Here is a 20963-nt window from a genome sequence, read left to right as displayed (position 1 = left end):
TGTACGCGCAAAATCTTGTACAAAAACCTTCATAGTGGCATTATTCAAGAGTCAAGAAGTAGAAACAATCCAAATGGCCACCATCAACTGATGAATGGATGAACAAAACGTGGTATACGCACACATTGGAATATTACTGGGCGATGAAAAGGAAGTACATATTGACAGATCCTGTAATATGGATGAGCCCTGAAAATATTATGCTACGTGAAAACCAGTCATGAAAGACGAAATAGTCTGCAACTCCATTTCTCTGACATGTCTAGAATAAGCAAATCCATGGAGACAGAGAGTAGATTAGTGGTTGCCAGGGGGTGGAGGAAGGGGGAAACGGGGAATTTGTTTGAGGAGATGAAACGGTCTAATATTCGATAATGGTGGCTGCACAACTCTGAATATACTAAAAACCAACCAACTGTACACTTTTAAAGAGTAAATGTTATAGTTTGTGAATTACATCCCAACGCTTCCTCATCTGCCTGAGGCAGGGAGTGACAATCTGACCTATGACTCTGGGAGAGGGAATTGGGCCTGGTCTGCTCCGCGGTCTCCGGGTATCTTTCTTAGGGAGCTGTGTCACAGTAAATGGTTTGCCCATGTGACGAAGGCCAGCAGTTGTCCAGGTTGGCCTCTCACCAGAAGGTAAACCCAATTCATAGGACAAAAATAGAGTCTGGTTGTGCCTACATTGAAGGAATACCCCAGAATTCAGGACAAATAGCAACAACAGTGACATTGCATTCTCCACGTGTGTCTTCTGAGTCTTATTTTGCATTTACCAAACTAAAAAAGGTAAGAAATTGTTTTAATGATGGGCCCTACAAATTCCAAAACCAGCCAAAGGCTGTGATTCCCCATCCTGTTCTCTTTTGTTCAGAGGGAGATTAGCAAGAGTTTGACAGATATTAAGGATGTATGTACACCAAAGTGAGCTTCATCCACTAAAGATAGTAAGAACTCATTCACAAGAACCAGAAAGGGATCCATTGACTCCGTATACGATTCAACAGTATTTAATTTTACATCTGTACAACACCTAAATGAGTCTTTTACACCTGTCCTCAATTATCGATGTATTTTGGGAGCACCGCTTTATACCCATGAGAACAGGGTTCTTCTGCCTGTACTGACTAGCTTGGGTCCACCTCTTAATGTACAATGGGTCCCACGCAGCCTGCCTGGGTTCGAGCACACAGACACTGCCGCAGGCATTGGGCCTGTTCTACAGACAGACAAGACCACGCTTTTACAACGCAGAAGGAAGCAAGTGCTTGCCTTCTCTTCAGCAGAGCCTGCAGACTTTGCTCGTAATGAGCAATGCTCCTGCTGCCTCTGACCGCCTTAACTGCTCCCCTGTTTCAGGTTGGGATGCAATAAATATGGTAATGCAAAGAGGCAAAGATGATTAAACCTCGGTGTTCTCCTTGCTTTCCCTTCCTTATTTTGCCTGGAATGTACCACAGCCCCTCCAAGGCAATGCAGGGTCTGTTTTTATTAAAATATACAGGGACATCTGAGCTGAAATAATCCTTCATTATTAAGTTTGGAATGGAATTGCAATTTTTGAGAAAGAAAGAGGCTGTGACAGGAACTTGAATGCTCAGTGAATCTGTTACTCTCACAGATTGGATAGAACTCATTACAGAAACACACGGCCGCCAGAATGAGGGTTTTTCAGTTTGAGTTCTTCGTTAGAGGGAGGACAACAGGCCTTGGTAATGTGGGAAGATTCGAGGACAAGTTAGTATCATGTCAGAAGAGCTCTCCCCTGGAGAAGAACAGAGCAACTTCCCAGAAAAATAAAAACACCTCCCGGTGTAGTAAAAAGCAGCATGGATTCTAGGGTTTGCAGAGCCATGACTGGAATCCTGTGACCTCGAACAAGCTATTTAACCTCTCCAAGTCTCAGTTACCTCATCCATTTGTTGGGATAATAGCATCTACCGTGCCAGGTTGACATGAAGGTAAAATACAACGGCCTGTGTGACGCTTGGCATCTGACCTACACAAATTAGTTCTCTTTGGAGTCACACATACGTACATGACTAAATAGAATAGCTCTCTCACCTATTCAAAGATATCACCTGTCCATATTTTCTTTCTTTCAGCTTTACTGAGGTATAATTGACAAATATCGTATTTCTTTCATGTGAACATCAAATATATCATAAACATTCCAGGTGATGTTTTTATTTTTATATGGTACAGTTATGAAACAGTCACCATAATCAAGTTAATTAACGTATTCATCCTCTCTTGGAGTTACCGTTTTTTGTTTTTTTTGTCCATGCTATCTTCTTAAGTCTTATTGGAATACTAATATTCAGGCCTTGAAAACCTCTGTTTATTTTATACTCAGCACCCCAAAAATACATACCTGGGAGGATGAAGATTATTATGGAGAATCATAATGATACCACTGTCAACATGGTCGCCCAAAATGATTATCAAAAAGAAAAGAATAACGATACTCAAAATGGTAACTTTTTTTCCTGGTTAAGAGCTCAGACTCTGAAGCTAGGTTGACCGGGTTCAAACCCGGCCCTGCCCATCGTCTCTATGTGACCTTCAGCCTTGACTGAACTTCTTGGTCCTCAGTGGCATCATCTGTAAAATGGGGATAATTACAGCATCCACCTCAAGATGGCACATGAGTGTGAAATGCGGCAATATGTGAAAAACGCTCAGAACAGAGCCCCATGGAGAATGAGAACTCCATTCCTATTTGCTAAATAAATAAAATGCATACATGTTTCACATAGATCATGGCTTTTGATATTCTAAATAGGGCTCTATGACAGGTTGGGGAACAAGCCAAAGCTCCAAAAAATACAGTGACTTGGCTAGGTTCACCCAGTTCATAGGTAGCAAGATCGGATCATAACCTAATACATATCCTAGATTCTTTAATTCACCTCCTAAATTCCTCCCTTCACAATCTGGAAACTGCTTCTATAATAAGTTTAAGCCTGAATAAGCAATAAGACAATTACAGGCAGATACCAGTCACAAATATGCTGTTTTATCCTCCATGGTCTTCAGGGTCACAAGTGAAGTTAGAAACAAAAACAACCCAGCTACTTGATATGCAAAGTGAGGGAAATCACCCAGCTTCTTCCTGCCAACACTGCTGGAGAGTGTGAGAGTAAGTAAATCATCCTAGAAAACAAATATTACATTTTTACAAGCTGGCCCACCTTCCTGCCCAGGAGGTAAACACTTAAGTTACTAAATAAATATTTTCTTTCTCTGCTCACTAAAAGCTCAGTTTCCTGGAAGAACAAATCTATTTCCCACTTTATTTGTAGTTGGGATTGGAATTGCGGGTATTCTCCACATTTTCTTTAAACATCTTTCCATCTAGGCGACAAAGACACATATTGTGCTGTCTTCTATCAGATAAGCCTTCGCTCACATATAGTTTGTATTTATTTTTTCTCATCCACCTTTTCCTTCACCATATAGGCTGCATAATGAGATGACCAAAAATAGATGTAAAGAGAGAACAAAAACAAGATCATCCTCAACCACAACAGGCAAAAATTTCATTTTTAATGTATTTTCTGCTAGTCTTTCACCCCCCTGTATTTTCAGTATATGTGTAGCTATATGCATGCAATGCTTGCATGCATGTGTTTATATAGTGGAATATTATGCATATGTTTTTGAATTGTTGTCACTTATTTTGTATCATAAAATAGCATTCGTCTACATACTTTTTAAAAATCAACCAAAGACATGGTTTACTGGGAGAGATGGTTCATTTATTTAGTCTTATTGTTTTTAAGTGTTATTTAAATTTTTATGATTTTTCAGTAATATTTCACAAAAGCCGTTCTGTAGTTAGGATTGTCTTTTTAAGACTGAGCCCATCATGTAATCATACAGGGTCATGGCCTTGGGCATAATATTATGACATTTCTTTCCAAAAGGCCATAGCAATTTTCAGTGCGGGCATCGGAGGACATGAGTGTCCGTATCACTCTTTTACGATCTTTCAAAATATAGTGTGCCCACTGTCACTGGCATACGGCAGAAGTAAAATTGATTTCATGTAACAAAGCAAGCCTTAAATGAACATTTGCTGAAAACCTTGTCTTGAAAATAAATCTAATTACTGTAATTCAGAGTGAAAGCCAAAAGAAGCATCTTGTACCACTATTATATTACTATTAACATTAGGAAGGTACTTCATTTGTCAAAGTATTTTATAATCATGTGTTAGCTTATCCCCATAATGTGCTTTGGAAGCAATGAAGCCATTTATAGCTGGACTTTCTGAGCTGAAAATCCTTCACCAGTCCTGTTATCTTGACATCTAAACTCATTATCACCAGCCTATCAATTCACAGAATCATTTTCATTTGGAGAGTTTCATGGATGGGAGAAACGTAAGTGGTTATTTGGTCCAAAAAGATCAAGTAGTCACTGATGTGGGGTGCAGACTTTTCATAACACGGAGGAGGAATGTGCTTTCTTCCCAAATCCCCATGCGTCCATGCAAGTGGGGCAAGCCATCATGGGCTGATGATAAAGCTGCTGCTATTTTTAAATTTAGCATCTTTGTGGGGCACCGTCACTGTAGGAGTAAAAGTTTATACTCAACAGGATTCTTACATTTTCAACAACTATTGGAATTATTTGATTTGTAGCTAAACCAAGAGCAATAATATTTACACCCAACAACGACACCAGAAGTTTTTATGACCATAAAATTTTCCAAAATGGAGAAATAGGGTAATTGATCATCTGTAATCACGCAACTACTCTTCTCTAAAAAGTGGGCTTTTTTTTTTTTTCAATTGGAGAGGGTCCCACTCATCTAATTCCATGCTTAGCCTATAAAATGCCTGGTTTCTATTGCCAGGTGAAGGCTGCAGGACCACCGGGAGTCTCAGAAACTGCACAGGACGTATGGAACTGTGAAAAGGACATCTTCCCTCAAATCAGAAGACGTGGGGTAGAGCCCCACTTGGCCACTCTTTATTTGGCATTGCCACTTCCTCAGGAAATGTGCAACTAAAATCAGAAGCCAACTGGACAGAGCTCTGAGGAGGAACTAAGAGCCCCCATCCCTGATAGTATTGTGATTATTGGTTGCTCACTTCTCCCAATCCCCTTCTCCACACCAGGGGGGCAGTGAATCTGATGGTTTGCTAACCCACTCTCTGACTGCAGGCACACAAGGGGACGCAGCAAAAGAACCACCCAGGAGGACACAGTACAAATAGCCAAGCTAATAAATAAATGTTATTTTCAATGACATAAGTTGTGGGGTGAATTAGTTTGCAGCAAAAGCTAACAGATATAAGAACTAACTAAAGTCTAAATAGTTAAAATGACCTGCTGAAGGTCATTCAGCAATATAATGGGATGAATGTAAAAGGGAACTAGGTCTGTGCCAGGCATATTAGTTAACTAGTTGATTAAGTATATCTTTAGGTTATTGATTAATGAAGTTCCCCAGAATCATGTGTTAAACAAGTAAACATCTATGGGGTACATAATGCATGTTAAGCACTTTGCTAAGAAACTGGACCACAGAAAAATAAGGCAAGGTTTCTGTCCCCCAAAGTCCCACATTCTACCTCAGAAAACATAACATAGATATAAAGAAAATACACTGTAATAAATCTAATGATGGAAAGATGCTCAGGGTATTACAGGCTGGTAGAAGTGGAGCCCCAACCCAGACAGACAGGAACAGGTGGGCTTGCTGTTAGAAATGCTGCCTATACAAAGTCTCAAAGGATAAGAGGAAATTGCCCAATTGGAGTGGGAAGAGGAAGAGAGAGGGCAGAAGTGGGCAGATAGAGCTGCATGACGATAAACAGCATGCAGGGTACACCTTGGAGAGCGGGGGGCTACCAGCAGGTCAGATTTGCCGGAGCATGAAGTATCCGCAAGTGAGGGGGAGAGAAATTACTGCTGAAAATGACACTGGACCCCAGATGGGAAAGAGATTCAATTCTCTCGCCGCAACAAGAAGCCAATGAAAGGTTTTAAGAAATCAGATTTGCCTGTCCAAAATGTAATTTTGGCATTCCAGAGGATAAATCTGGGGAGACGGGAAGGAAAAGTGCAGGTGAGAAACTATGACACACAGTGGAGATGGAGAGGAAAGGGTGGATTTGAAAACCATGTTCCAGAAAAAATTTTGAGGCAATGCTAGTAGATGGGTTGGTCGGGGGACTCAACCAAAGATGAATCCCCATTTCTTGCAGGGTTGGTAGGTCTTGGGTGTCCACCATTTCTCCCATCTCTGTTGATGCACTAAGGATTGGATTCGAGTATACAACTTTACACTGATCTCTGTTCAGTTAAAATTGGAGCGTTTCATGACTGTTCCTATTGCCGAGAACCTTCTGGATCCTGACTTGGTCATCTGATACATTTCCATACTGTTGGCTACAGCTTTGGATAAGCTGCATGCAAACTCTTAGTAAGAAAGTCACTGAGAAGACAGATGGTCCATTTAGCCCCCAGTGTGGGGACAACCACTCTCATCTCCCGAGCCACAAGAGAGTCTTACGTATCGAGAATGGATAAAGGTAAGCTGGTATCATTGTCAACTTGCATTTTTTTTATCCAGAACAGGGCCAAGGACACCGGCCAGAACTGGAGATTCAATTCTGGATATCTCCTAACTATGCCAAGATATCAATCAAAATAGTGACGGCAATGGACGAAAATTCCACGAAAAAGTAGAAGCAAACAGCAGGAATCGAACAGGGAGACCCAATGACGTGGGACAGGTGGTATCACTTCCAGGTGGAAGAGGAATCCATGGGGATCCACTAGGGCCCACGGATATCACCTACAAGTTAGGACAATTCAGTTTCATATAAGGCAGGACTTCCTAATGGTGAAAAACACCCAGCGGCAGGCTAGCTACGTTGGAATAGAGTAAGCAACTTGCTGTAGTTTGCTGGGGCTGCCTAACAAAGTACCACAGACCAGACAGAAAATACCACAGGCTGGGGGACTTAAGCAATAGGAACTTATTTCTCACAGTTCTGGAGCCTGGAAGCCTAAGATCCAGGTGTCCGCAGGACTGGTTTCTTCTGAGGCTTCTTCTCCTGGCTTAGAGAAGGCCACCTTCTCCGTATGTCTTCCCATGGTTTCTCCTCTGTGTGAGTCTCTGTCCTAATCGCTTCTTATAAGGACACCAGTCATCTGGATTAGGGACCCCACTATTCACGTCATGTAACTTAATCGCCTCTTTAAAGAACCTATCTCCAAATTCAGTCACATTCTGAGGTATTGGGGGTCAAGATGCCAAGAGACAAAGTTTAGGGGGGACACAATGCAGCCCATAACCCAACCTGTCGACAGGGATGTGTGAGCAGAGAGGTCTGATGCCTGTCAGGTAAGGAAAGCTGATGAAGAAACTGAGGCATCAAGCTTGGGGTGTCTTGGAAGGTCTCTTCAGGTCTAAGAGTTGCAATTCTAAATATCGTGACACAGTACTTCAGTGTTGCGGCTAAACATCACTAACACAATAATCTCCCCAAGATTTCAACAAAAATTACATTTTGGTGACACCAAATGTAATTTTTGACTGACGAGAAATGGTGCTCTTATTTAGCCCTTACCCGCGGCAACGCGCCAGCAGGCAGTCACACGCACAAGCCGGCAGAGTACAACAGTCACGCTTACCTGTGAAACAGGACAGACTTGACCAAGGTGACAACATCCCGGCTGGCGTTATATCCGGCACAGACAATAGCAACGTGGATTGTCTGGGAAGCAAACAAAAACAGGGTGAGCAGTTAGACAGATGGGAGAGGGGCTTCCTGGCGCTTCCGACCACATGAAAAAGAAAAAAAGGCCCTTATTTCTTGTTGGGATCATTAGAAAACAAAGGGCACCGGCTGCAGCTATGCAAAATAACTCCAGACAGTTTTATTAAGGCCCTTTTAATTGGTTTATGGAGCTATCATCATTTGGAAACCATTAAGGCTCTTTTCAATTACATTTTGGGGACCAGAGATACGGAGGTGGCTCAAATAGAAAAATAGTGAGTCCCCTGCCCCCAAGCTAGAAGACAGTGACATCTGGTAACAAGAGAGAAGAAAGCCACACACCCCGAAAGGATGAACTGGCAATCAGGGATCTCAGATGGAGAAGGGATGGCTTTTCACAAGGTGTCTCAGGATGGAGTCAACCTGGTAACACGGCAAAGGGACCAATAAACATCTATGGGCCACAGCTGGGATAACACTCAAAGAACTGAAGCCTGGCGGAATTGAAGGGAACCTGACAGGTCAGCTCATCTAAGTAGTCAAAAGCATGGGCCCCAGGCCCATGCATGAATGAATGAACCCTGGCTCCATCCTTTAACCCAGAGTGACTCTGGGAAAGTTCCAGTGTCAGATGACTCGTTGTGACACAAAGGTCATAACACACATCCTGAAGGACGGCATGGATACGTGAGGAAACACAGCCTTAGAGAGGTTGGGTTCAAATTCTGAACAGATTCTGAAGCCTGCTGGTACAGCAGAAACACGCAAAAGATTTTTTTTCTTTTTTTTTCCCCACCGTCCGCTTCTCCACCAACCAACCAACCCCCTTGCTAGCTGCAATCTGCAAAAGATTTTTAAAATAGTCCCTTGTGTCCCATCCCCATTTCAGACCTATTCACCCACAAACTCTGACACCCAGGATCTTAAAACACTCTGCTGGAGGCACTGGTTCTTAACAGGGGGTAAGGGACTCCCTTGTCTCCCCCACAACATTTTGGCAGTGCCTGGAGTCATTTTTGGTTGTCTCCTCTGGGGGTGTGCAAGGCACTGGCATCCAGTGGGTAGAGGCCAGAGATGTTCCTCCACATCTCTGTGGAGCACAGGGCAGCCCCACAACCAAGAACTGTCCTGCCTGAAAGGTCACGATTGCTGCCATCAGAAACCCTGTTTGTAGGAAGATAAAAGGGGGTTGGGAAATCCTCAGATCCCACGGAGAACCAATGTTACGTTCTCTCAGTCTTATTTATGTATGTGTTCATTTCTCCACCTGTAAACTGACGTCTCCGAAAGATCCAGGATGAATGACTATAATGTGGATGGAACTGTCACCATTTAAATCATGAAGAACAGGAAATGAATAGGAAAAAAATGCCTGCACGCAAGAGACATAACCAGGAAGGGGACCAGAATGGGGAGAAAGCACATTAAATCAGGCTCTTTGGAATCACAAATATTTAAACACGAGGCCTTGGAGATATCAAACTTTGTCTTGGCGTCAGGGTTCAGGGACTTTTAAAAATGGGCCCATTAAGCATAAGCATAGGCGTGCACATTCTCAAACATTTTACATAATTTTCCAATCTCTTTCGTTTCATCCAATACACCTGCCACCATGAATAAATTCATCATGTAGAGTGCCGCCTGCTACCCAGGAGAGCAGAAAATCGGAGTGTTGTGAATACGCTTTGGGGAGAGTTTCAGGCAGTCCACAATTTTGTGGGTACAGAGGAGAATGACAGGAGTGGGGCAGGGGTTGGGGGTAGGATTGGGGAGGGTAGGGGACAGGGATGAACGGTCCTAGAAGAACAGAAATGGTCTCACCATGATAACTTTCGATTCTGAAGCTATAAAGTCCAGGTTTTCAAGTTTCTCAATGTGGTGGCTTACAGATGGCCACAGCGACTTGGACACTCCTCCCATCAAAGGGAAGGATGGGTCTTAACATCAGACTCTGTGACCACTGGCCTGTTCATCAAGCCTTCCTCCCTGTTCTTTACAGATGTCATGCTTGCCTTGCTGGCCACAAAGCCTGGATGGATGGGGAATGATGTTCTTATTTGTTCCTCTGGATTCCCTCTCTACCTTCTACAATGTGCTCTGTGCCAAGAGGCTGACCTTTATAGACTGAATTTCTGGGTTCCCATTACTTCTGCTTTCTGGTTGAGTTTGGTCAATGGGAGGCCCCAGGGGGCATCCTGAGGGCAGGAGGAAGGAGAGGTCAGGACCCCCTCTCCCCATTCCTGTCAGGGACTTTCTTCTACACTTCCAGTTCTTGCTGGCTTCCATAAGGCCCTCAACTCCCACCCCTCAGGCCCAGGGGTTTCAATGACCCTCCTGGGAGCTTCCCATCCCTCGCTGGCTCCTCTTCCCCCTGTCCATGGCTTTGGCCTGTATTAAACCCTTTCCACCTCTTTGGAGAGTGCCTTCTGCATCCTGCTAGGACCTGACCAATTCTGGTGGCCTTTCCTCAGCATCTCATTTGTCCTGATGGCTGAAAGGGAGCCCAGAAGACTGTGAAGCATTCACAGATATAGCCCTTATCCCTAAAGTGAAACAAGGCAGGAGGGCACCAATGTGCCGAACTTGACAATGTGTAAATTAATACAGTTTAAGGAGCTTGATCAAGTTCTAAGACATGCGGACCACAAGGCTCTTTCTAAGGAAGCCCATACAACTTCCTGCTCACTCCTTTTAGTCCTGAATATGGGCCTCTGTGCATTTCATACACCTGCAAGCTGCTCATGAAGAGTGAAGAAAGTGCCACAGCTGTGACCTAGGGTTCCTCCCTGACGCCGCTGGGGTGAGTGACCTTTACTTTTAGGACTTGCAGGAAGGATTCAGGCATGACAAGCGAGTCTCTGATGTGCCAGGAAAAATCCCCATGGGACTGTTGTCTCATATATGAATGCGGGAGGCGGGGGGAATAATCATTGTCTCAAAAGACATTCAGACCAAACTGAGGGATGGCAGGCAAGCTACGGCCCCCGACAGAAGTAAACACTCCGCCCACGCCTGCTGCCCCAGCAACACCCCTAGCAGTGACCCCGAGGCCTGGTGTTCCCTTCAGGGCATTCTGTCTGGGGGCACAATTTAGGGACACCATCTCATACCAGAAGACTCCGGGAGTGGGAGTAAGGGGGAGAACTGATTTGAATGCTAGCATCCCAAGTGCTGTGAAGCCAGGCGCAGCCCGGATTCTGGACAGCAGCTGCAGACTTCTGTGTGTGGGGGAGGAGGGGGGAGACAGGGCCTCCCGGAGGACAGATGCTGCCATGTGGCAGCTGGGAGAAGCGCACAGCTGGGGACAGAGGCAGGGATGAATTAGTGGAAAAAACTCCACAAGAGTAGAGGGATCTGGGTTGGAGCCACACCTTGAAAGCTAAGCCGCTGCGCGACCTTGGAGCAGTCGAACCTCACCGGCTCCTCTGTAAAATGGGAATAAAAATGGACTCCCCGTTGGGCTGCGGTGAGGATGAGACAAGTGAGCGCAGGAAGGGGCACCTCATGAACTGACGCTTATTCACGTTTACTGCATGCACAGACATTCCTCATCTGTATCACGGGACATACTGCTCTTTACCTGCAGGGCGTTGTTGAGGACCTGGAGTAAGTGGTTCTCCAACTGGAACATGCATCAGAATCCCTGGAGGGCTTGTTAAAGGAGTGCTGGGCCCCTCCCCCAGAGCTTCTGACTCAGGAGTTTGGGGAGGGAGCCTCAGGATTACCTGCATCCAGGTAATACTAGTATTGTGGGTCCACGGACCACACTTTGAGAACCACAGCTCTATCTAAAGCACTTAAGGAGTGTCTTAGGTAAAAACTCGACAGATGTTAGCTGTGATTATGGGCAGAGGGTACGAGGAGGGGTGTTCACAGAATCTATTTCAAATACCTCTCCTATGGAGAGCACCTAGTCCTCCTTCACTTGTGCAAAACAAGTAAAGGCAGCACTCATCTTCCAGCTACCATCACTCTCCCAGGCCTTGGAATTTATGAGTCTTCCGGGGGAGGAAAAAGCAAAGAAAAGAGAACCAGGGATGCAGGCTTCCATGGTGTGCAATGAACGAAGCCCTGGAAATCCGGATAGCTGGATGATGACCCCAGCTCTGCCTCAGGCTGGGGGACCTTGGGCAAGTTACTTAACCTCTCTGATCCTCAGTGTCTCCTCTATAAAAGAACGGATTCAGAATTTCTATACAGAGTTTTCCTAAGATCCAGGGTTTTCTAAAATCCTAGATGAAGAAAGTGAGACACAGAGCAACTAAGTACCAGCCAAGTTTGCCTAGCTCAGCCAGTCGCTGGCCAAGGGGTTGAATTCAGCCCTGCCTTTAAACCCACACTATCCCGTCTCAATAAAACACATCTTTAACTATTAAAAATTTTTAAAAATGTATGGCTAATGTGACATTTAAAATCACCATGCAAGCCTCTAGGGCACCTCTACTCTCCTGGGAAACCACCGATCGAATTCTATCTATTTGCTATAAATACTGAATCACAGACCCAAAAGACAGTTATTTCAACCCTGCAGGAAACAGGAGACACCTCCTGACTATAATGGAAGCCAAAGTCATCAGGGGCTCTGCAAGGGGCAGGTAGGATTGCAGGGGTGATAGGGCCCAGTGTGAGCACAGGAGGTGAGGCCAAACCTCCAGGGGTGGTCCCGAGTGCCTCCTCCAGAGTCAAGTTCCAAAAAACGGACAAGAGACGAATGACCTATCGGCATTCCCCATCCTGAATATCTCCAGCCTGCATTGGGACTGATTTGCTTGTGTTATGAAAAATATCATAAACTGAGGAATCCGAAACCCAAATGTTTCAAGGAAAATATATGAACTGTGAGACCATTTGGGGTGGGTCAATAGAAGTTTAATTGGTAGGATAGACCCATGTTTGAGGCAGGTGGGTTGTCCAAATACTGCCTGATATTGTCCCGTGGCAGTTGCCATGTGTTGCATTCTGACCTACGGGGCCTCTGGATGGCTGACCCAAAAAGTCAACACACATTCAATCATTCTACAAATGTGAACTGAGCACCTACTGTGTGCCAGCTCAGTTGTAGGTGCCAGGGGTACAGCAGTGAGAGATCAAATTCTTGCCCCTACCATGGGAGCTGACATGCTGGTCGGGGGGCACAGATAACAAACAGATGTATATTTGATTAAAATACATAGCATGCTGGATAATGAGAAGTCTAGGAAGAAAAATTAAGCTGGGGCAGAAAAGGGTCTGTGTGGGGGTGGGTGAGTATAGGGCTAAGCTTTTAAAGTGGGGTTGTCTGGGCAGCTATCACTGAGAGGTGACACTGCAGCAAAACTCTGAAGTCAATGAGGGAACGGGTCTTTTAGGCATCCAGGCGGAGCACACGAGGCAGTGGACAGAACCTTGAGATACCATTCGTTCAAACTTGCCTTTTCCTTTGTGTGAGGACAGAAACCATGGGGGTGCTCAGAGCTGAGCAATGGCATGATCTGACTTTTATTTTAAAAGTCAGATGCGAGTTGAGAACACATTCCGTGTGTAGGGGGTGGGAGGCAGGGTGGGGGCAGGGGAGCAAGCAAGGAAGCAGAGAGAACAGTCAGGAAGCTACTGCAATAACCCAAAGTGGTGGACACTGTGCCATGCGGCCCAAATGCCCCTCTGACGAGGTATGTGTTGCCCTGAGTTGCCCAGAGTGCTGTTGGCAGGTAGCCATGAGCTGTCACACCTGCAGGCACTACCTCGTGGCAGAGATCCACCCTTTGAGGTCACTGCCTTCTTGGGGTGGCCACATCCAATGAACCCCACAGCATCCTCAGGTGCTGGCCCCATGGACACGCCTTCACAGTCTACACGAGAAACTGCTTCATAAGCACAGTAAGCAAGAGGTGGTATGGGACAGGGAGGTCGTGGGGGAGGTGAGAAAGGGCCAGATGATGTAATGCTTTCAAAATCCTTTGGGATCAGTTAGTTGGCAATTGGCTTCTCCAGGGGAGGAAGCACAGTACCACATGTATTGAGATTTACACCTGTGGTGAGGATATGGAGAAGTTGGAACCCCTGCGCACTGTTCCTGGGAGGGTAAAATGGTGTAGCCGCTATGGAAAAAAGAGGATGGCGCTTCCTAGAAAAATTAAAAATGGCATTATATGATCCAGCAATCCTACTTCTGGAGATATATATATCCAAAAGAACTAAAAGCAGGATTTCAAAGAGATATCTGCACACTCATATTCATAGCAGCACTATTCACAAGAGCCAAGAGGTGGAAATAACCCAGTGTCCATTGTCAGATGAATGGGTAAACAAACTGTGGTCTGCACGTACGGTGGAATATTATTCAGCCTTAAAAAGGAAGAAAATCCCGTCCCGTGCTACAACATGGATGAACTTTGAGGAAATTATGCCAAGTGAAGTAAGCCAGTCACAAAAAAACAAAGGCTGTAGGATCCCACTTATGTGAAATATCTAAAGTAGGTAAATCCATAGAAACAGAAACGCTGGTGTTTGCCACAGATTGGGGGAGGGGGCAATGGACAGTTAGTGTTTAATGAGTACAAAGTTGCAGTTTTGCAAGACGCAAAATTTCTAGACATCTGTTGTACAACAACGTGAACAGTACACCTAACACTAATGTCTAAGGGGGTAAATTTCATATGGTTTTGCTTTACCACAATTAAGAACAAATAAGATTTGTAACGTGGGTCTGCACTTTTTAGCCATGTGGCCTCGCTAAGCCTAAACGTTCCTATTTATAAAATTAGAACAATTAAAATGACTTCCTGAGCCAACGAACATATGGAAAGTGCAGTGTCTGGCACTTAATACTTACACAATAAATGAGAGTAAATATGATTTGTATCATTACCATCAACAGCCCTGCCCCCGTCTTTCATGGTGGCCACTGATCAAGCCAGATGACTCAGCATGCTTTCTTATTTCTGTAACGTGCCCTTAATTTACGAAACCCTGGGGCATCACTCCATCTGTCAAATTCCTCCCCATCTTTGAAGATATACTGTGTTTCCCTGAAAGTAAGACTGAACCGGAAAATAAGCCCTACCATGATTTTTCACAAGCCCTAATGTGTCTTTTGGAACAAACCTTAATATAAGACCCGGTTTTATTTTCGGGGAAACACGGTAATACCAGCTGTTGGGACCTCAGTTTCTTCATTTATAAAAAAGGGGTAATAAGTATGTCAACTTACAGGGTTGTTAGATTAACTGAGAAGATTCACGTAAAGGGCATAGAGCCTGGCGTCCTCTAAGTAGTAAATGTGTGTCAGTAATCACTACTAATATTATTATTGTAAGAGAGTTTATAATATGGTAAGGCTCTACACTCAAGACGTTAGGCCTTAAATACTCCCAAAAGTCAGGCATAAGGTTCCTTCGTTCTGCCCTCACTCCCACTCCCCTTCACGTCAGAAGTGGCATAATCTTTCCCTCGTTGTTGAAAGGAGAGCTTTCAGAGCTGCTCAGCCCCTCTGCTCTGTCAAACGTGGCTGCCTCTCTCCTCTTCACATACAAGAGGGCAGAAGACAAGGAAACAAGCCACCAGAATCCATCACCTGGGCCATGGTAGCAACTACACAAAATTAGGAGACCCTTTAGTTTTCTCTGCTTTAGTTTCATCATCTTTAAATCGAGAAGGCTGCATCTTGCTGGTGGTTGCTATTGGCACATTTTCCAAAATAAATTTTACAAGAGTGCAATATATAAAGCAGATCAAGGGGTCTGGATAAGCACAGGTCTGTTCTGGAATAAGCACTGATAGGAGGCTGCCAGACACAGAGCCCCTTCTACGACCACAGCGTGGTAGTCAGCCACCAAGACTGTCCCAAAAGATCCCTGCCGGCTGGTATCCACGCCGTCCTGTACACTCGCCTACACCATCAGAGCTGATGAACTCGGCAGCAGCAATGGTACATAAAGCCCAAGGGCAGGTCATACGAGTGACTGGTTTCTCTCAACACCAAAAAAACAAACAACCCAATTGGGGGCAGAGGACCTGAAGAGACATTTCTCCAAAGAGGACATACAAATGACAAATAGACATATGAAAAAATGCTCAACATCACTAATCATCAGAGAAATGCAAATAAAAACCACAATGAGATATCACCTCACCCCAGTCAGAATGACTATCGTCAACAAGACAAATAGTAACAAGTGTTGGAGAGGCTGTGGAGAAAAAGGAACCCTCATACACTGTTGGTGGGAATGCAGATTGGTGCAGCCGCTATGGAAGGCAGTGTGGAGGTTCCTCAAGGAATTACGAATAGAATTACCATATGACCCAGCAATCGCTCTCCTGGGTATCTACCCAAAAAATCTGAAAACATTTATCCATAAAGACACGTGTGCTCCAATGTTCATTGCAGCTTTGTTTACGGTGGCCAAGACATGGAAACAACCAAAATGTCCTTCGATAGATGAATGGATAAAGAAGTTGTGGTATATATACACAATGGAATACTATTCGGCGTTAAGGAAAGATGATATAGGAGCATTTGTGACAACATGGATGGATCTTGAGAGTATAATGCTAAGCGAAATAAGTCAGACAGAAAAAGCAGAGAAACATATGATTTCACTGATATGCGGTATATAAACCAAAAACAACAAAAGAACAAGACAAACAACTGAGAAACAAAAACTCATAGACACAGACAATAGTTTAGTGGTTACCAGAGGGTGAGGGGGGTGGGGATGGGAGATGAGGGTAAGGGGGATCAAATATATGGTGATGGAAGGAGAACTGACTCTGGGTGGTGAACACACAATGGATTTATAGATGATGTAATACAGAATTGTACACCTGATATCTATGTAATTTCACTAACAATTGTCACCCCAATAAAAAAAAAGTGACTGGTTTCTGCCTTGTTCTGCTGGACACTTACTCTGGGGAGAGCTAGCTGCTATGTTATAAGAACACTGACGCAGTCCTAAGGAACTGAGGCCCTCAGCTCTGCCAGTGGCCACCTTGGAATCAGACCTTCCAACCCCAACCCAGCCTATAGGTGACTGCAGCCCGAACAGACATCCTAACTGCAACCTCACACGAGATCTAGAGCCACAACCCCAACTGAGCTGCTCCCAGATTCCTGATTTTCAGAAGCTGCACGAGGTAATAAATGCTTCTCGTCATGAAGCAATAAATAACTTAGCCTTGGAGAGGGCACCTAAGATGCCACAATGGGAGCCAGGGCTCCCTGAAAAATCACTGCATATAAGAAATCTTACCAGGCTCCTTCCATCTACAATATTCCCTATTTCCGAGCCTGACATTTAGGGAAGATATTTTAGTGGATCCGCATGCTTGAAAGAGCCCCAAAGAGGACATATGAAGTTAACAAAATGTGAGGCCAAATTCTGCAACAGTATCTCCCAATAGCAACGTGGTGTATGGGAAGATTGCAGGCAAACCCCTCCTCTACTGCTGAGTTATGTAAAATCCTGGAAGATGAAGTAAAAACAAGGAAACAGATCACATAGCTCAAAATGCTGGGGGTTAGTTGGGGCCCGGAAAACGCAAGTGAGAGGTGTCAAGTTTTATAAACATCATGCTTCAAGCAAAATGGCAAACCCCTACAGAGCTAATGAATTCGCCACAATCTGGAAGGCAACTGAAAACAACCCAACTTCTTTGAAAAGAACAGACACATCCTTGCTTAAACCTACTTAGAAATGATCATATTTATGGGGTTGTTATGACCCCCGAGGTGAATGATGACCCCCAATCGTGACTGGTCACCCTGAAGCCTTCTGAGGATGAGGTACCTGCCAGGTTCAGATAAGGACTGGGGCTCTGCCGCTGATGCGACTGTGGGTCCCAGGAGCAATAGTTCACAGAGCGTTTAGCACAGGGCTTCAAAGCGGAAGTTCTGAAGCACACTGCTTAGATTCAAATGTGAGGTCTACCTCTTCCTGGCAGTGTGACTTTGCAATAATTATTGGATGTTCAGTAGTTTTCTAATCTGCAAAAGGAAGCACGTATGTTGTAGGGAAGAAATGAGATGTTTTATATAAGTTTTAGCATAGTGTCTGCTATACTTTTAAGGTTGACTTAATGTTAACTTTTATCACTATTAAATTACTACTAAAAACTGAAGTTCAGAGCGTGGAGTAGAAGGGAAAAGAGCTACTTCCTTAAAGGTGGGTACCATCAGGGTACCATTCAACCTGATTTTCCATAGTAATAATATCAGTTGTTGCCATTTAAAGAATATCCACAAAGTCTGTGACATTCCTCCCATTGAGGGACGGGGTGTGTGTTTCTACCCCCTTGGTCCTGGGTGGGCTATTGTAATTGTTTCAACTAACAGACTACCCTAAAAGCACAGGTGACTCTATGTGACTTCTGAGGCCAAGTCATAAAAAGCGCTTCCATTCTGCCTTGCTCAAGCAGGATTACTTGTACGTAAAGCGTTCAGCTGTCTGAGAAGCAGCGGACTGCCCCGAAGATGCCACATTGAGAGGAAGCCCAAACTAGCCATGCAGAGAGATCACATGAGTCTACAAAGGAAAAGAGATGCTGGGCCCGCCCCCACTGCTCCAGTCCTGCACTGTTCCAGCTCCAGCCACAAACTAAAGACAACTGTACAGGACCCCCAAACCAGAACCGCTCAGCTAAGGTCTTCCCAAACCCCTGATCCACAGAAACTATGAGCGCTACTAAAACGACTGGTGTTTTCAGTCACTAAGCTTTAGGTGACTTGTTAGACAGCAATAGGGAACCGGAATATCCATAATAAGTATATGTGACACTCATGTAGAGTTAGTTTCCCAGCAGCTATCTCATTTGATCCTCCCCATTGCACTGGCAAAAACATATTCTCATTTTATAATGATGAAATCAACTCCAAGGGTGTACTGGAATAGCCCGAGGTCACATGACGACCGAGTGGCAAAGCAAAGATTCCTGGTCCGCACTGTGACTCCAACTCCAGTGATTTTTCTGCTGTACCATCACTGACCCCCAAAGTAGGCCAGAACCAGACATGCAAGAAAAATACACATATCTGTACACACAAAGGCACACGGAGAGATCACAGAGGATCGTTCTGCTCCCTGTCTCACAAAAACCAGTCCCTCACTGAAGCAGCAGTGCCCTGACAACAGCGATGTAAGGAAAAGACGGGCAGTTACTTGAAAAGCACATAATTAGGAAATGATAAGAGGGCACAAGGACTGGCGAGGGACCGTTGTTTCTATCACCAGATAGCTCAGCTGACAGCCTGGGCATCGTTACAGAAGAGGTTTCAGAAATACTTGTCATACCCCTGAGAAGTTTCAGTGCAACGAGAGATGAGGGTGACGTCCCTAGCTACGAGGCCCTGCAAGTGACAGTGTGTCAAGACTAGCTCCAGCACTTGCAACAATGGTGTGTCATGATGAAGGGAGGCTTCTATTTCGACTCTCCGTGGACTGACATTTCTTGTTTGCCTCTACGGCTTTTTTACTAAAATCTTTACAGACACCAAATGATGGAGACAGACGAAGTATACTGCTAATGGGTATGAAGCCAGCATCTCAAGGTACATGTGCACCCAAAGTAGGTGCCAGCAGATCAAGATTTTCAAATTCATCCATGGATGATCTGAAGAAGACCAGGAGTTCTTCACAGATTTTTTTTTTTTTTTTTTTTTTTACCAAAAATCACTTAAGAGTCTCAGAAGTAACATGATCAATTAATAAAGAGAAAGAGAAAAACAAGTGAAATCTAATTCTCTGGTGTAAGTCAAAGACTAAAAAATATGTTACAGTAATAATCAGGCACCTGAAGATCTGAATTCCCATTTTGCTACATTATCTTTCAAAGAGCTCAGGCATAAGGAGAATCCCATTCTTTACTTATGTGTACATTCAAGCAGTGGTTTCCAAACTGTCTCCATTATCTCAGAAACACATGGATAGATCTTTTTTTAATACTCATATTTATTCTTGGGACCTGTTCCCAGAGATTCTCAATTAGTAGGTCCCATGATTATGCTTTTTTTTTCCTTAGGAAATCTTAATTTTATTTTATTTTTAATTTATTTTTAAAATTTATTGGGGTGACAATTGTTAGTAAAATTATATAGATTTCAGGCGTACAATTCTGTATTATATCATCTATAAATTCCACTGTGTATTCACCACCCAGAGTCAGTTCTCCTTCCATCACCATATATTTGATCCCCTTACCCTCATCTTCCACCCCCCATCCCCCTTACCCTCTGGTAACCACTGAACTATTGTCTGTGTCTATGAGTTTTTGTTTCTCATTTGTTTGTCTTGTTCTTTTGTTGTTTTTGGTTTTAGATGAATGGATAAAGAAGTTGTGGTGTATATACACAATGGAATACTATTCGGTGATAAGAAAAGATGATATAGGAACATTTGTGACAACATGGATGGATCTTGAGAGTATAATGCTAAGCGAAAAAAGTCAGGCAGAAAAAGCAGAGAACCCTATGATTTCACTGATATGTGGGATTATGTGGCATTTTTGATATGTAATTCTAATATACCACCAAGTGTGGGAATCAGCCAGGCACAGAATGTTCACTGCAATTGTAATATCTGTTCTCTGTAGTAGCAGAGCTCCACCATGTTAGTGGAGAACATGGCTTTCTTGAATAAAATCTATCTTTTCCAGCTCCCTTGCAGCTATCTGGCAGTTGAGGTAGTCTTGCAGCAAAGTGCTGCCATGGGGTCCTAAAAGAAACTGACTGTGAACTTTATAAGACATGTCCTTCAAGGAAGGTGAGAAACCCCACCTTTATGCTGCTTCCTTCCGGCCAACTGTAATGTGAATGACGTGAATGAAGCTCTGTCATCTCACAGTCCAGTCACTATGGATGGTGAGATGACCTTGAGAATATCAGTTAAGGACACTGAGTGAAAGACAAAGGAACCCTGCATCCCCAACACTGATGTCCCTACACTAACAGGCCTCCAGATTTATTGAACTTAAAGAGAAATAAGATGCAAAGCCATTTAATCCCTGTTACACTCATCCCCCTCCCTTTTTCTTTCCCTCTTCCTTTCCTATTTTTCACATCAATTCTTCGTCAGTTCTTTAAGTAGGCCTGAGTCATAACAATGTAAATACACTCAAGGAAAAAGAAATTCTCCCTCTGGGCCTTCCCACCTAGTTAGCAGGGTTCCATCACTCACCCCCAAACTGACACCATGATCCTCACCTGAGAGCAGAGAACCTGCAAGAAATCAAACCTTTATCTAGGCA

The 20963-nt window shown here is 44.1% G+C and overlaps 1 protein-coding gene across 5 annotated transcripts in view; it reads right to left on the bottom strand.

Moving 5' to 3' along the window:
- Positions 1-20963, bottom strand: part of LARGE1 (LARGE xylosyl- and glucuronyltransferase 1) — a 492234-nt gene that overhangs the window by 249942 nt on the left and 221329 nt on the right. For all 5 annotated transcript variants that reach the window (XM_081059772.1, XM_081059773.1, XM_081059774.1 and 2 more), the window contains one exon: positions 7660-7742. In XM_081059772.1, the coding sequence (XP_080915898.1) occupies positions 7660-7742 (83 nt within the window). The remainder of the gene's footprint in view (positions 1-7659; positions 7743-20963) is intronic.

This window comes from Rhinolophus hipposideros (assembly GCF_964194185.1).
Source record: "Rhinolophus hipposideros genome assembly, chromosome: 9".
Lineage (NCBI taxonomy): Eukaryota > Metazoa > Chordata > Mammalia > Chiroptera > Rhinolophidae > Rhinolophus > Rhinolophus hipposideros.
Note: the sequence above shows the minus strand (reverse complement) of the source record. Positions and strands in the feature narration are given on the sequence as shown.